General features: G+C 40.8%; 1 protein-coding gene across 3 annotated transcripts in view; it reads right to left on the bottom strand.

Moving 5' to 3' along the window:
- The window catches only part of TLK1 (tousled like kinase 1), a 142462-nt gene extending 133193 nt beyond the window's left edge, over positions 1-9269 (bottom strand). Inside the window, exon 1 of one of the 3 annotated variants that reach the window (XM_042949092.1) lies at positions 9028-9269. In XM_042949092.1, coding sequence (XP_042805026.1) covers positions 9028-9166 — 139 coding nt within the window. In that variant the 5' untranslated portion in view covers positions 9167-9269. The remainder of the gene's footprint in view (positions 1-9027) is intronic. The other 2 variants (XM_042949094.1, XM_042949093.1) reach the window with 2 other exon arrangements.
- Positions 9270-14061: the final 4792 nt, after the last annotated feature.

A 14061-nucleotide genomic window follows, 5' to 3' on the forward strand; every position in this document is an offset into this window, starting at 1 on the left:
GTCCTGGCTCTGCTACATGTTCTCTATGCGTTCTTCAGTAAGTTACTTAACCTCTCTGGGCCTCAATTTTCTCATCTGTAAAACAAGGATATAACAGAACTTACTTCGTATGATTGTTACAAGTAAATGAGTTACTATTTACAAAGTACCTAGAATAGGGCCTACCATTAATAAGTATATGAATATTTTAAATAAATGAGGGGCGCCTGGGTGGCTCAGTCGGTTAAGCATCTGACTTCCGCTCAGGTCATGATCTCATGGTTAGTGCATTCAAGCCCTGCATGGGGCTCTGTGCTGAGAGCTGAGAGCTCAGAGCCTGGAGCCTGCTTCAGATTCTGTGTCTCCCTCTGTCTCTGCCCCTCCTCTGCTCGCACTCTGTGTGTCTCTCTCAAAAAATAAACATTAAAAAATAAGTAAGTAAGATACATAAGTAAAACAAGTAACATACTAAGTTGACTAAATCATATAATTACGATGATATTTTTAAAAACGTGTGCACAGAAAAAAGGAAAAACTGTATTTTTAAAGAGGCAAACATTATATATCCAAAGAGGAAAAAAAAGTGGAACATGCCTCAGATCTTATGAGAGACAGGAGGAATCTGACTGGCCTCATACAAATCCCTATGACCTTCACAAGTGTCACAATATTTTATCATCAGATGGGAAGCACATACACAGTGTCAAGTGTCAATCATAAAATCACACAATGTATCACATTTAACAAAACTAGCGATACTATTAACAATAAAGCTTAAGAATTTAAATCTAGAAAAAGTTTGTCATTACCTCCAGCTGAATCAGTTTCCAAGGAAGGCACAAAGTTAGGAGTGTGACCAGTGAAGAAGAACAAATGTTATCCCAGAAGTCACTCATATTTGGCTTTGTAATGCATCTTTGTAGAATATACACATTTTTGCTTAAATATGGGTATAACTTGTCTTCTGCAGTCCCAACATTTCAGAACTAATAATGAAGCCACAGGAGAAGATTTAAGTTTCAGGGCGCCTGGGTAGCTCAGTGGTTAAGCATCCAACTCGATTTCGGCTCATGTCATGATCACCCAGTTTGTGAGCTCAAGCCCTGTATCAGGCTCTATGCTGAGGGCATGGAGCCTCTATGGGTTACTCTTTCTCCCTCTTTCTCTGTCCCTCCCCTCTCCCCCCAAAAAAGAAACTTTAAAAGTTAAAAAAAAAAAAAAAAAAAAAAAAAAGATTTAAGCTTCATAACCTACCCACTGGATCAGCTCTGTCTTTCCTCATCATGCTTTGAATTCCTATTAACCTAGTCAAATTCTCTGTCTCTCGTTAGATTTACTAAATAATACATATTATCAAGAGATTTTTTTTGTAAGCAATAAAGTAGTTAAAACTAAACACTTTAAAAAATACTTCTTATAGACAAGCCATAGCTTCAAGCCTCTTGCTTCAAGCCTCAAAGCACCTCAACTTTGTTCAGAACCTTATGTACCAGGTTATAAAGCCTCCTGTACTCAGTAGGAAATTCTTTGTTCCAACCCTAATGTTTATTTGCTACGGCTGTGGTGGGCTTATGAGGCCAAATGGGAAGATAAATGGCATTCCAATTTAGATTATTAAACATAAAAATAAGGTTTTTCACTAGTGTACCTCTAACATTTCCCATGAAAGAACTAAACATATCTGAAAAAACGAAATGTAAGATTTGCACAGCTGGCATAACTTTCTAAATTGGGTTGTTTGGTTTGGGATTTATTATATGTGTCGTTTTTTAATCTTATCTTCATACGTATATAAAAACTCATGCAAAGGGGCACTGGGTGGCTCAGTTGGTTGAGCGTCCAACTTCGGCTCAGGTCATGATCTCACGGTTTGTGAGTCTGAGCCCCACTTCGGGCTCTATGCTGACAGCTCAGAGCCTGGAGCCTACTTCAGATTCTCTCCCCCCCCCCCCACACACACACACACACACACACTCTCTTTTCTTCAAAAATAAATAAAACATTAAAAAAAAACTCATGCAAAAAAAAAAAAAAAAAACTAACACAAGTTTATAGGTAAACTGAATGGGCCTAAAAGATTAGTAAATTAAAATCTGTTAAGGAAAAATAACTAAGAAAGTAACCAAAACGAAATTTCTGTATCTTAGGTAACATATCCTCGTGATATGTTACCTAAAATGTAGACACTACATTAAAATGCAGACTTTGCTCAAATTTCAGCCCTAGCATTCACTGCTGCATCACACAAGTTTCTTCACTTCTCTTGTGCTTCAGTTTCCTCATCTGTAAAATGAGAATGAAAGTTGCGTACACCTCACAAAGTTACGAGAATTAAATGAATATATGCAAACAATAAATTGTGGCTATTATTGTTGGTGCTATCCATAATATCACTCTCTAAAATATAACCTAAGAATTACTAACATAAGCATCTTCCTGGGTCTGAAAATATGTGCACCTTAAGATACATAATCACTCAATTTTTAAGAAGACGTAACAGTCTTTCAGCAAAACTTTGTGTTGGGTGCCAATACAGAAGACATCCTGGTATGCACTAAGAATACAGAAATGAACAAAACACAATCTCTGAATTCAAGACTTCTCCATCTAGCAGGCAACACAAATAAAACTGTGATAAAAGACAGCACAACGGACGTGCTATTAAATAATGGCAATCCTAACTCAGGGGGGAAACACTCCAGAACCTAGCTACTTCACTTCAGAGTACCACACTGTTATTTATGTAGCTAACATTGTTTTTAATATATTCATAACAGTGTTTCAGAAAGTAGATCATTAAAAACAAGATCACTCAGCACACTACTTACCAAGCTCATAAACTTGAAAATTTTTTCCATAATAATGAAGGTGATATCTTCCCTTAACAAACCCAAACATAACCTTGAAAAAGTCACACTGCTTCTTCAAGAAACATCTCTTTCACCAATAAATAAAAGCTACCAAACTTTCCTCCAATAAGTTATATTAGGACAAATGTCAAAAGAATAATATTTTTGAGCTGGTCGAGACCTCTGACAGCCTTGAATCCAAACCCCCTCATTTTACAGATGAAAAGAAGCCACAAAGTATAATGGAAAAAGCACTAAGTTGAAAGTCAGAAGAGTGAATTTTGGTCCCAGGTCTCTCACAATAAAAGCCTGGGTAAATTATCTAAGTTTCCTCATCTGTAAAATGAGAGGTTTGGACTCAATTGCTTCCAAGGTCCCTTTCAGCTCTACAATTCTCATTTTATGAAACTGAAGCAGAGAGATAAGCAACTTGCCCAAGGTTACACAGCTAGTTAATGGCAAAGCAGGGACTACACTTGGATTTCAATTACGATCAATGTACTTTCTCATCTGTACCATACTGCTTCTCTTACTTCATAACACTATTCTTCTAAATTTTTCTTAGATTTTTGGAAATGATTAACAAGCATGAAGCGTTTCATGAAACTAAATGATTTATTCCTATGGCTCTTCTATAAAAACAGCTCTAAATCCAACTGCAGCAAGTTCATGAAGTCTCGAGCTGTGTGTCACTTACTACACTTAAGTTGAACTTCAATGAAGTTATGGGAATTTATGCTTAAGTTCCCTAAAATCTAACTTTTCAATCCAACTCATAAAAGAGATTATGTTCCTTATAAAATTAAAATATGAATTGTTACAGGTAATGGTAAGTATTATATGCATAATTCTCTGAATACGAGGAGAATTAAAATTCTTCATTTTACTTTATGTCCTGGTTATATTTAATAGGCATTTTTAAATTCAAGAGTAATCAATTTCAACACTTTTCTTTCATGTATCTTCTTTTCAGACTCTCTAGCTTTAAAACCATTAGAACAGATTAAGCATATTCCTTCTGAAATCACATAAACAATTACAAATAAGACTATAAAGACCGGTGAGAGTTTCTCTTTCAAAATTGAAAATCAGCCCCCACAGTATTCTAAAATTCTGTGCCTGAATATATTACAAACTCTACTAAACTGTATCATAAGCAGCATCTGATTCCCTAAAATGCCCTCAAAGCTTATTATATTTCACAGGGAATTTAGCAAGATTTCAGGAAGACTAATAGCGTTGATTCCTGAAAATACAAGAAAATACTCAGAGGAAAAGCACAATAAAAACACAAAATAAAGTCAACAAGAGTTTCATACCAGTGACTGAAGAGAATATTCAAATCATTCACACACATATAAGTACAGTTTAACTATAGAATTAAGTGATTTTCAAAGAATCACAGAATGTTTATATTTTTAAATTGGATGGGACCTGAAGTCACTTAATCCAATAGCACTCAAAATAAGAATCAACAGAATTTATCTCTGCCTCGCCCAAAAATGTCCCTGTAGACTGCTTTAAATTCTTATTGCTAAATACTTCCAAGAGCAGTTTTTTCCACTGTTGGACAAGTCTAGCTGCTATACAGTTCTTACTAACATCCTTGCCAAAAAATTATACTGAATTCAATCTATGCCTAACTTTCACCTGCTGGTCTACATTCTAGAATAGCAGAATGATTCTACTCACTCTGCTATTTACATTTTTGAAATACAAGACAGCTATCATGCTTCCCACCATTTCAGTGGTCTCTTCTTTGGGCTATAAATGTATAGTCCACAGATTTCTTGTGGGTTCTGGAGACATTTCGGAAATACGGTGTACTTCCACACTGAAGTAACGTTTTAAAAAAACCTGCCACTTGTCAAATTTTGGTGTAATATCAAAGAAGAATAGACACAATTTCTTTAAAAAGACTATTAAAATACATCATCTTTTCTAATTACCTATCTATATGAAGCTGGATTTTCTTCACAATACCTCAATCAAAATAAATCATAACAGACTGAAAGCAGAAGCAAAATGCAGCTGTCTCCTAATAAGCCAGAAATTAAAGTGATGTAAAACTATGAAACAATGCCACCACTCTCACTCAAGTTTTTGTTTTACAATACTTTTTCTTCATTTAAAAACGTTACCAAGTAATCAGTTTACTATTTTTACATAAGATAGTACTTTTGAAATTATTTCTAAAACAGTAAATATTGATAGGCATATCCCAAATAAAATCTCTTTAGAGTTCTCAGTAATTTTTAAGACAGCAAAGGGTTCCTGAAACCAAAAAAAGTATTTCCCAAGGGCAGATTCCCAGACCTCTAACTATCCTGGGATGCTCTCTTTTCTCTCTCCTCCAATTCATAAATGTGCCTCTGTAAAGAAGGCACCAACTACATATCTAATTCCTAAGCTAAAACCCTTAAACATACAACCCTGTCCTCCAGCTAGTGACTACAAGCAATTAAATGGCCATCTGGTACACCTTTATTTTTAACATCTCCCTACAGGTATTAATCATCCAGAGTCAAATACTTTAATTCTTCTATCTAAGGGATGCAGTCTGTAAATATGAAAATAAAATGAGCAACAGTTTAATTACACTGTGGTATTATCTTTTTAACCAAACTACTTTCACTGTTTACATAAAAATAAAGCAAATTATTCATATCTAGTAAGATGGAACAGAAAGAAAATCCAAGTCTTCTGTATAATCATTTGATTCTTAGCAATAACTTATTCAAAAGTACCCATGTACTGATAGGCAAGAAAAACTCCATCTGTTCTTCTAGCCAATATGACACTAGGTTCCTAGGCCTCAGTAAAGCAAAACTAACCTTTATTTGGAAATGCACTTAATTTCTTCTCATTTCCTTAACCACAGGATTATTAGAAGATAAAATGGGATAAAGATTGGGGCACCTGGGTGGCTCAGTCAATTAAGCCTCTGACTTTGGCTCAGGTCATGATCTCACGGTTCATGAGTTCGAGCCCCGCACCGGACTCTTTGCTGTCAGCACAGAGCCTGCTTCGGATTCCCTGTCCTCCTACCCCCCCCCCCTCCCCAGCTCATTCTCTCTGTCTCAAAATACATCAATAAACTTTTAAAAAATGGAATAGAGATCACAGGTTTAGAAGATCCAACATGAAATCCAGAGTGACAACTGCTGACTTTCCCAAGGAAAAAGCCTTGGGACTCTTGGGAATAGAAGTGGTCTATCCTCTATCACACAAATTACTAAATTCCAACAAATCCCTAATTCTTACAATATTTAAAGGTGTATTTTATTTGTAATCAAGCAAAACTATATTAATATGAGAATAGAGTGAGAAAGGAAAGAAGAGAGCCAAAATATAGAGCATTGAAAATAATCACAGTATACTATTAAATTTTTGGTTTCAAATATATCAAAACTTCAAAATAATCAATTTTTACAGTTCTGACACATCTTCAAAAACAGCCTATGTTTTTGAACTCCGTGAAGGAGTTCCTCACGTAGCTTTGTACACATACATCCATGTATCTTTTGAGTTTAAATTTTTCTGTTATGTTACATGAAATTGCTTCAATTCTTCAGAAACAAAGTTTGTTTTCACCTTGATCCATACATCCTTTTCTTTTTTAAATGTTTACTTTTTAGAGACAGAGAAAGAGAGAGAGCAAGAACAGGGGAGGGGCAGAGAGGGAGGGAGACAGAGGATCCCAAGCAGGCTCTGTGCTGACAGCAAGAGCCTTACGTGGGGCTCGAACCCACAAACCGTGAGGTCATGATGTGAACCGAAGTCAGCCACTTAACCCACTGAGCCACCCAGGTGCCCCAGATGCATATATTCAAGTTCTACTAATATTAACGGTTCTTACTAACAGTCACCCTAAGTCCAAAACTCCCTCAACTTACATCAACTTATACAATATACTAACGTGCATATCCACAAAAGATGTTAAACACTTGTTAAAATGAACACTGGGATCTCACTCAAAAGTAAATGTCTCCATCATTATGTCTAAGGTTTCATATATGCAATTCCTATTAGCATTAATGATACCCGAAAGACAATAGCTTCAGAATAAATACATAGAACCCTAGAGAAAATTAACACAGTTTTAACTTACATGCTGGTTGGTCAAAAAGAAATATACCACTGTGGCCACAGAAGTACTTGATGAAATATAAATGTTCACAAAAGCACGTCTTGTTATTTTATTAATAAACAAAAGATTCACTAATTTAGTTTACATAAAAGCCTACTGTAATCCAAACTGCTACAAAGAATTCTAGTTATTTGGAAGCTCAAGCTAAATTATTCTAACCCCTCAGGATTTTCAAACATCAGGAAAATTGCAGAATGACATAGAAGTTTTTTAACTAGAGTTAAAGTAACCTCAGAAACTCACAATCTAGACTTTGTAGCCCCTAAATTACTAATACTGATAATTGATGTTACAGATGAACAATTCAACACTACGTCTTGGCTCAGTGAAATGGCTCAATACATACTTGAGAAATAAGTGAATGATAAAAAGGTATAGCCTTTTAAAAAGACGGTCTTTCCCAAGACCATCATTTACTATCACTCATTACACTATTACTGATAACACTATCATTAAGTATCTTAATGAAACAACAGGTAAAAATAAAAGCATACTAAAAGCACCAACTGCTCTATTTACAAAATAGAATTTGGAACATTCATTTACAAATTTTCAAGTGCAAAAAGAAAAATCGCCAGATGCACTAAATTTGAATTAATAAATAAACTTTTATCTTCTAATAATCAGAACTCAGTGTTGGGGGTAAGATGGAAAAGGGGAAAATGTTTCTCAATGTACTCAGCATGCTTAATGGATGCCATAAATCAAACCTTTCCATGAATTTTCTGGAGCAAATTCATGCCAATCTTTGAGCCTATTGTCACTTTCACACATGCTCACAGGAACAAGATGACAAAGAATGCTATGCCTGAACCACTAGATTCAGGGCACAAAACACTTGATTAACAATTGTCAAGGCTGAGTAGTAAATATTGACAGATATTTTCAAAATAAATTAACCCCACCAATACCTACATAAACCAAAGCTCCTGGTTTCCTTTAAGGATTCACAAGACTATTGGACTTCCAGACATTTATTGAAAATGTGGTTACAGTCTCCTTGTGTGACACAACTGGGAGTGAACAACCCATTTACCAACTGCTGATGAATACCGCTAAACGTTTTCCCAGACAAAAGAGCGTTAAACGTGATTCCATGCGCATTTCTTCCTCCCCCATAAATGCCTCTTCTTCCAAATTTCATTTTATGTCGTATACTTAAAGTTAAATACAGCAAGTTGAAATCTTGGTCAAAAGCACTCCTGTGTCTTTACTAGCTGTGTAACTGCTACATCTGGTGGCAGCACACTTGCATGCAAGAAACCAGAAAACTTAGAAAACAATTGTAACCGATTTGGTGCGTGTTTGCAGTAACCTTTACGCCGATATTTCCCACAAAACCCACGACCCTGTCAGGGAACAGTAGCCTACTTGCACAAGAGAGATAACGCACCAACACGCAGTGGGTGATGGCGAAGGAGAGAAAGTTGCAACCATCTGGAGAGGGTGGTTTCAAAAGCCTGCCCACGAGTCAGTCTGCCGTTTAAATTGCTCTAAGGGGCCAGGCAGGGGATCAAAGTCGGCTTTGATAATTTAAGCGACTCTCCCCCAAAGGGCAGGGACCCCGCTAGCGAGGGGCATCCTCCAGGTCCCGGGCTGCAAAGCTCGCAGAGCGGGGACCGCCTCTATGGGAGGAGTGCGCGAGGGAAGGGGAGGGGGCTCGAGGATGAATGCTTCAACGGGAGGGAAAACCCACCAGAGACCGGAGGCCAGGAGGTTAAGAGTACTGAGTGTACTAGCAAATGGAGCAGAAAGGGGCTGGCGTCCGGGGGGAGGCTTCCCACCCTAGCAGCACGGGCTCTTAGGAACCCCATGCGAGTCTGCGCGCCTCGCCCCGTCCCCTCCAGCGCGCACCCCCTCGTCCGTCTCCGCCGCCACCCGCGAACCACCACCCACAGCCAACGCACTACCTCCCCGGAGCCGGGCGGCCTCGCGTCCTCCTCGTCACCATCCCCCACCCCGGGGTCGGCGGAGGAGACCCGGGGGGCGCGGGGGCCGCGGCGCGAGAGACCGAGGCCCGCGAGCGGGCGCGGGCGCGACGGCGCTTACCTTCCCTGGGCCTCCCGGATGGCGGCGTGTGATTCAGCAGGGACCTGGCCGCCGCCGCCGAGCCCGGGGTTGGAGACGTGGAGAGCTGGGACCAAGATGGCGGCCCCTCCAAACTTCCACTGCTACTTTGGACACTCATCAAGCTACTTTCTGGGAACCCGACTCCCCCCCTGCGACGGCAGCGGCGGCAACGGCACCGGCACCCGCCTCCGTCATGGCGGGGGCCGCGCTGAGGGCGAGCGAGGGAGCGAGGGCAGGGAGGGGAGAGTCAAGGGGATGGGGGAGGAAACCGAGAAGGGGGGAGGTAGGAAGGGAAGAGGTGAGGGGAGGAGAGGGGACGGGGAGGAGGAAAAGGGGGAGAAGCGAGGGAGCAGGCGGGCGCGCCGGGGAAGAGGCGGAGGGAAGGAGCGCGGCGGCGGAGGCGTCGAGGGGGCGCCCGGCGGAGTGCAGGCGGAGCGCGGGCTGCGCCGGCCGAGGAGACTTCCGCGAGCGGAACCTGCCGGCACCTCTGCAGTGCGTCGGCCCCCGGCGTCGCCTGGGTGGCGGCGGCGGCGGCGGCGGGCGGTGGGTGGCGGCTGAGGCGGCGGGGTAACCTCTGCATCAGTTACAGGCGGCGGCGGCGTCACGCGCCGCCTGTGCAAACACTATCGCGAGGCTCCTGTGCCTCCGGTAGCGGCGGCGGCGGCGGCGGCCGCGGGAGCAGGCATGGGGGAGGGACCTGCCAGGGGTTGGGGGCGGGGGGGGTGTGGAGAGGGAGCGAGCGCGTGAGGGAGGAGACGCGGGTGCCGGGCGCCCCTGGCGCACCCGCGGATCTCAGCGCGGCGCGGGAGCCCCGGGCCGGCTGACTCGAGAGCGCGGGGGCGGCCTCCCCGCGCCGGCCGGAGGGAGGCGCACCCCGCACGCTCCCCCGCCGGCTCTGGCTCCCGCTCCGTTGCCACCTGACTCCCCCTCCCTCCCGCGGAAGCGCGCCTGGCTCCCGACCCACACCCAGCCTGGGGAGAAATGCTTCTGCTCTCGCTGGGCTGTCCTTCTCAGGAGTTCGATGTGATCATTTCTCAAAATGGAACTGAAAAGTTAAGAGTTGCTTCTTTCTGTCCCCTTTGTAGTGTGCGAAAAAACCTGCGTGCGTCTCCCCGTCTGCAGAATTGTAGTGATTACCGAATAGAAGAGCTACGAAAATAAGTTGGGGGCGGGGGAGGGCGAAAATAAAACTTTATGACTGTTTTCTAAAAAGAATCTTTACCGGTGTTGTGCACTCTGTGTGTGGTGTACAATTCTTTGTTTTAAGACGGTAAGTGGATAATCTGGATAGAAAAAAACTTGATTAATGAATTCACACATTTAGGGAAACTATCCAGTGTTCATCTTGTAGGAGAGTATGGTTTCTAGAAAGTTCCAACTTGTTTTCATGCCGCCGCTGAGTTACGGCTAGAAAATCCCAAAGCAAGTTACAGCATTTGCCAAAATGTATAGATACAGTGTAGCCTTCTCCACACCTTCACACCCACACACAGAAGACACACCACGGATTGGGCATCTTGTACATAAAGTAGCTGTGTAATAGCTCAGGAAAAACAACAAGGTTATTGCTCCCTTTAAGAAACCAAATTGACTAGAACACTAAAAAGATTATGATATAGAGCAACTGTACAGGCATGAGGAAATGGTATGATTACCAGGGGGACAAAAATGTCATTTCTATTTTTTATTTTTATGACTTTGCATTTCTCATAGTAATGTTATGTTCAGATAAACTATCATACTAGAATAGAGCCTTGGTTGTCAGTTATCACCAGAAGTAATTTTAGTTTTCTTATATTTCAGATTCTTCAGTGAGTTCTTAGTCATGTTCTGCATTTCAGACTTAAGAGGTGGATCTCACAAATTAAACAACTTTTTGAAGTATAGCTGATGTACAATAAACTGCACATATTTAAAGTATACAGTATAGGTTTTGATGTGTATACAACCGTGAAACCATTTCTGTAATCAGGATAATGAATATATCCATCAGTCTCCAAAGTTTCCTCTACCTTTGATACTCCTTTTGTACTCCCAACTGCATCCCCAAGTCACCACAGATCTGCTGTCACTTAGTTTGCATTTTCCAGAATTTTGGGTAAATGGAATCATATAGTTTGTACTCATCCAGCTTCTTTTTCTCAACATAATTGAGTTTACTCTACATTGTTGCACTTAATATTTTTGTGTTGTTGCCAGAGTAGCCCATTGTATGAATAGAACCCTGTTTATCCGTTAACCTGTTAATGAACATTGGGATTGTTTCCACATTGAGACCATTACAAATAATGCTACTATGATCATTGGTTTGTGTAGAAGTCTGTGGACATATGTTTTCCTTTTTCTTGGAGATGTATCTAGGACCTTACCATTATTAGACTTTTATACCAAAGTACATGCACTCTAAGGGGGAAACAGAGTTCCTGTAAGGACATGTAGGTAAATATATGCTCTTTCTGTATTTTAAGAGTAAGCTTGGGGCACTAGGGTGACTCAGTCGGGTAAGTGCCTGACTCTTGATTTTGGCTTAAATCATGATGGCAGGATCGTGAGATTGAGCCCCACATGGGGTTCTGCACTAGGCGTGGAGGCTGCTTAAGATTCTCTCTCTTCCTCTTCCCCTACCCCTCCCCCCCCCCCAGCTCATGCTTGCTCTCTCTCTCTCTCTCTCTCTCTCTCAAAAAAAAAAAAAAGTGAGCTTAGTCAGCTGAGTATGATGAAAAGAGAATAGGACAGGAAGTCAAGATACTTGGGTATTAGTCTCAGCAGATAACAATCCCTCTTGATTTAATTTCCTCACCTGTGAAAAAGGTTAGCACCACTAGGTGGTCTCTAAATCTCCTACCAATGCCAAGACTTCTTTCAGAGCTTAGCTCCTCTCCTGTAGTAAACACAACCCAACCAAAGAGATTTGATGGTGGGTTATCTTCCAACCTTCTCCACAGCTTCCAGTTATCTTTATACCAACCTAGGTTACATTTTATGCTGACCTGCTCCTTTTATTTTAAATGGTAAATAGAGGATCACAGCATATACATAATTCAATGTAGATACATTGTTACAAGTGCTGCCTAGGAAGGACAATAAAATGATTGATTCCTGCATTCCTGTAGTTTACATTAAAGATCATCAAGGCTAACTTGTAAAGAGGCTGCTGCCAGCAGTAGAGTTAACTAAATAAACCGTGGGGTAGCCTGAAAATGGAATATCATGTCATCATTTAAAATCAGATTTTGAAAGAATACTGAAAAAGATAATAAAATTTTCACACTGTAGTAAGTGAAAAGGTGGGTATGATTCCAGTTTGTAAGTATGCATAACAAATGACTGCAAGGGTGCACCCCAAATAGTTCCTAATTGCTAGCCTTGGATTGTGACATTAGATAATTATTCTTTCTCCTTTATGATTTCCAAATTTGGTACAATAAATCATTTTATTTTTTTAAGTAAAGCATAAAAATTATACAAATAGATGGTTTTATAAAATGATTATGATAATGAAAACGTAGAGGGTGAGTAGAGGCTCCCCTGCATCTTGCACATCAGCTAGTACAGAGGCATTCAAAAATTATTTGATAGAGATAGATAGGATGGCTAGAGTGACAATTTACACAATAGGAAAAGGTACAGAAAAGTCAGGAGGGTCCAGATTTGGACAGAAAGGAACACCTGCCACTCTGGGGATGGAGAAATCTCTAGAAAAGCAAGAAAGGATCATTGAAAGGGGAGTTTTGGCAAGCTTCCTTGGGAAAATATGCCCAGAGGGAAAGCCAGCATGAGAACACAAGAGTGAACTGAATAAGTGAGAAGGCAGTAAACCTGCCTAGAAAGAATCAGGATGAGCTGGGGAAAGTGTTCTTTCTGTGAATTGAGTGCTCCATGAAGACAGACTCAAAGCTTTAGTACAGTGCCTGGCACAGACACTCTGTCAACATTTATGGGATAAATGAATGATGAGGATTAGCCGGGATACAAGTGAGGGAGCAATGCAGGAGGGTCTCCTGATAGGTCATATACCAAAGGGGATATCTTAGCTCCCATCTATATACTAATCATAATTTAGAACTACATTTATTAGACTCTGTATATGCCATAGTAAAAATAGTTACAAAGCAGACAAGACTATAGATATAAAAAATGCATTTTATATTTATTATTTGATTCCTTCCAAAGTTGAGGAAATAATGCCCAAGTTCCTTTTCCCCCAACCAACCAGAAAAGAGCCTACAGAATGGAAAAAGTGCCCTGAGTATTCCCCATACAGTGTGGTGTCGGAGCCCGTTCATATTGCCCAGAGAACAGATTGGGTGCATCTCTCCCCAACTCAGAGTTCAGTGATGTCACACTGGTAGCTTGAAGTCAGTCATGGTAAGAGTATTTACAACCCCAAAGGCATCAAAGGCTACAAATCAGGGCTTCCTCACCAGCATACCGCTGCTCCCATAGTGCATACATCATTTCTTTACTGTTCTGTTTCCTCACCTTGGCTAAAAGCCTAGAGAGGACAAGGACCTTGTCTTTCATGTTTACAGGTATAGTCCCAGCATCTAGCATCTGCCTGGCATTGAGTTGATGCCGTATGCACATTGGTTGAGCCAATTAGTTACCCATATAGTTGGTTAGCAAGCATTTGAGCACCCTGAGCTAACAACTGTGTTGGCCGCTCTGGCAGAGGGAAAAAGGACCAAATATTCCACCACCCCCTCATATTTCATTGGCCAATGTTTGTGATTCGGTAAAGTTTACTGACCTTGTTAGGGTTGCCAGATGAAATATAATTTTTTCATGGACCATACTAACATTAAAAAAGTATTGGTTGTTCATGTGAAATTCAAATCAAACTGAGCATGCTGTATTTTTATTTATTAAATCTGGCCCTTTTGAACTAAGCAGAGAGTAGTTAATGAGTACTTCCTAGTAAAGTTGAATTCTATGACCTGAAAATTCCATTCCAAAGAATATATCCTAGAGGAATTCTTGCTTGTGTGCAATAGGACATAAGAACAAGAATGT

The sequence above is a fragment of the Panthera leo genome, chromosome C1 (assembly GCF_018350215.1).
Source record: "Panthera leo isolate Ple1 chromosome C1, P.leo_Ple1_pat1.1, whole genome shotgun sequence".
NCBI classification, from domain to species: Eukaryota; Metazoa; Chordata; class Mammalia; order Carnivora; family Felidae; genus Panthera; species Panthera leo.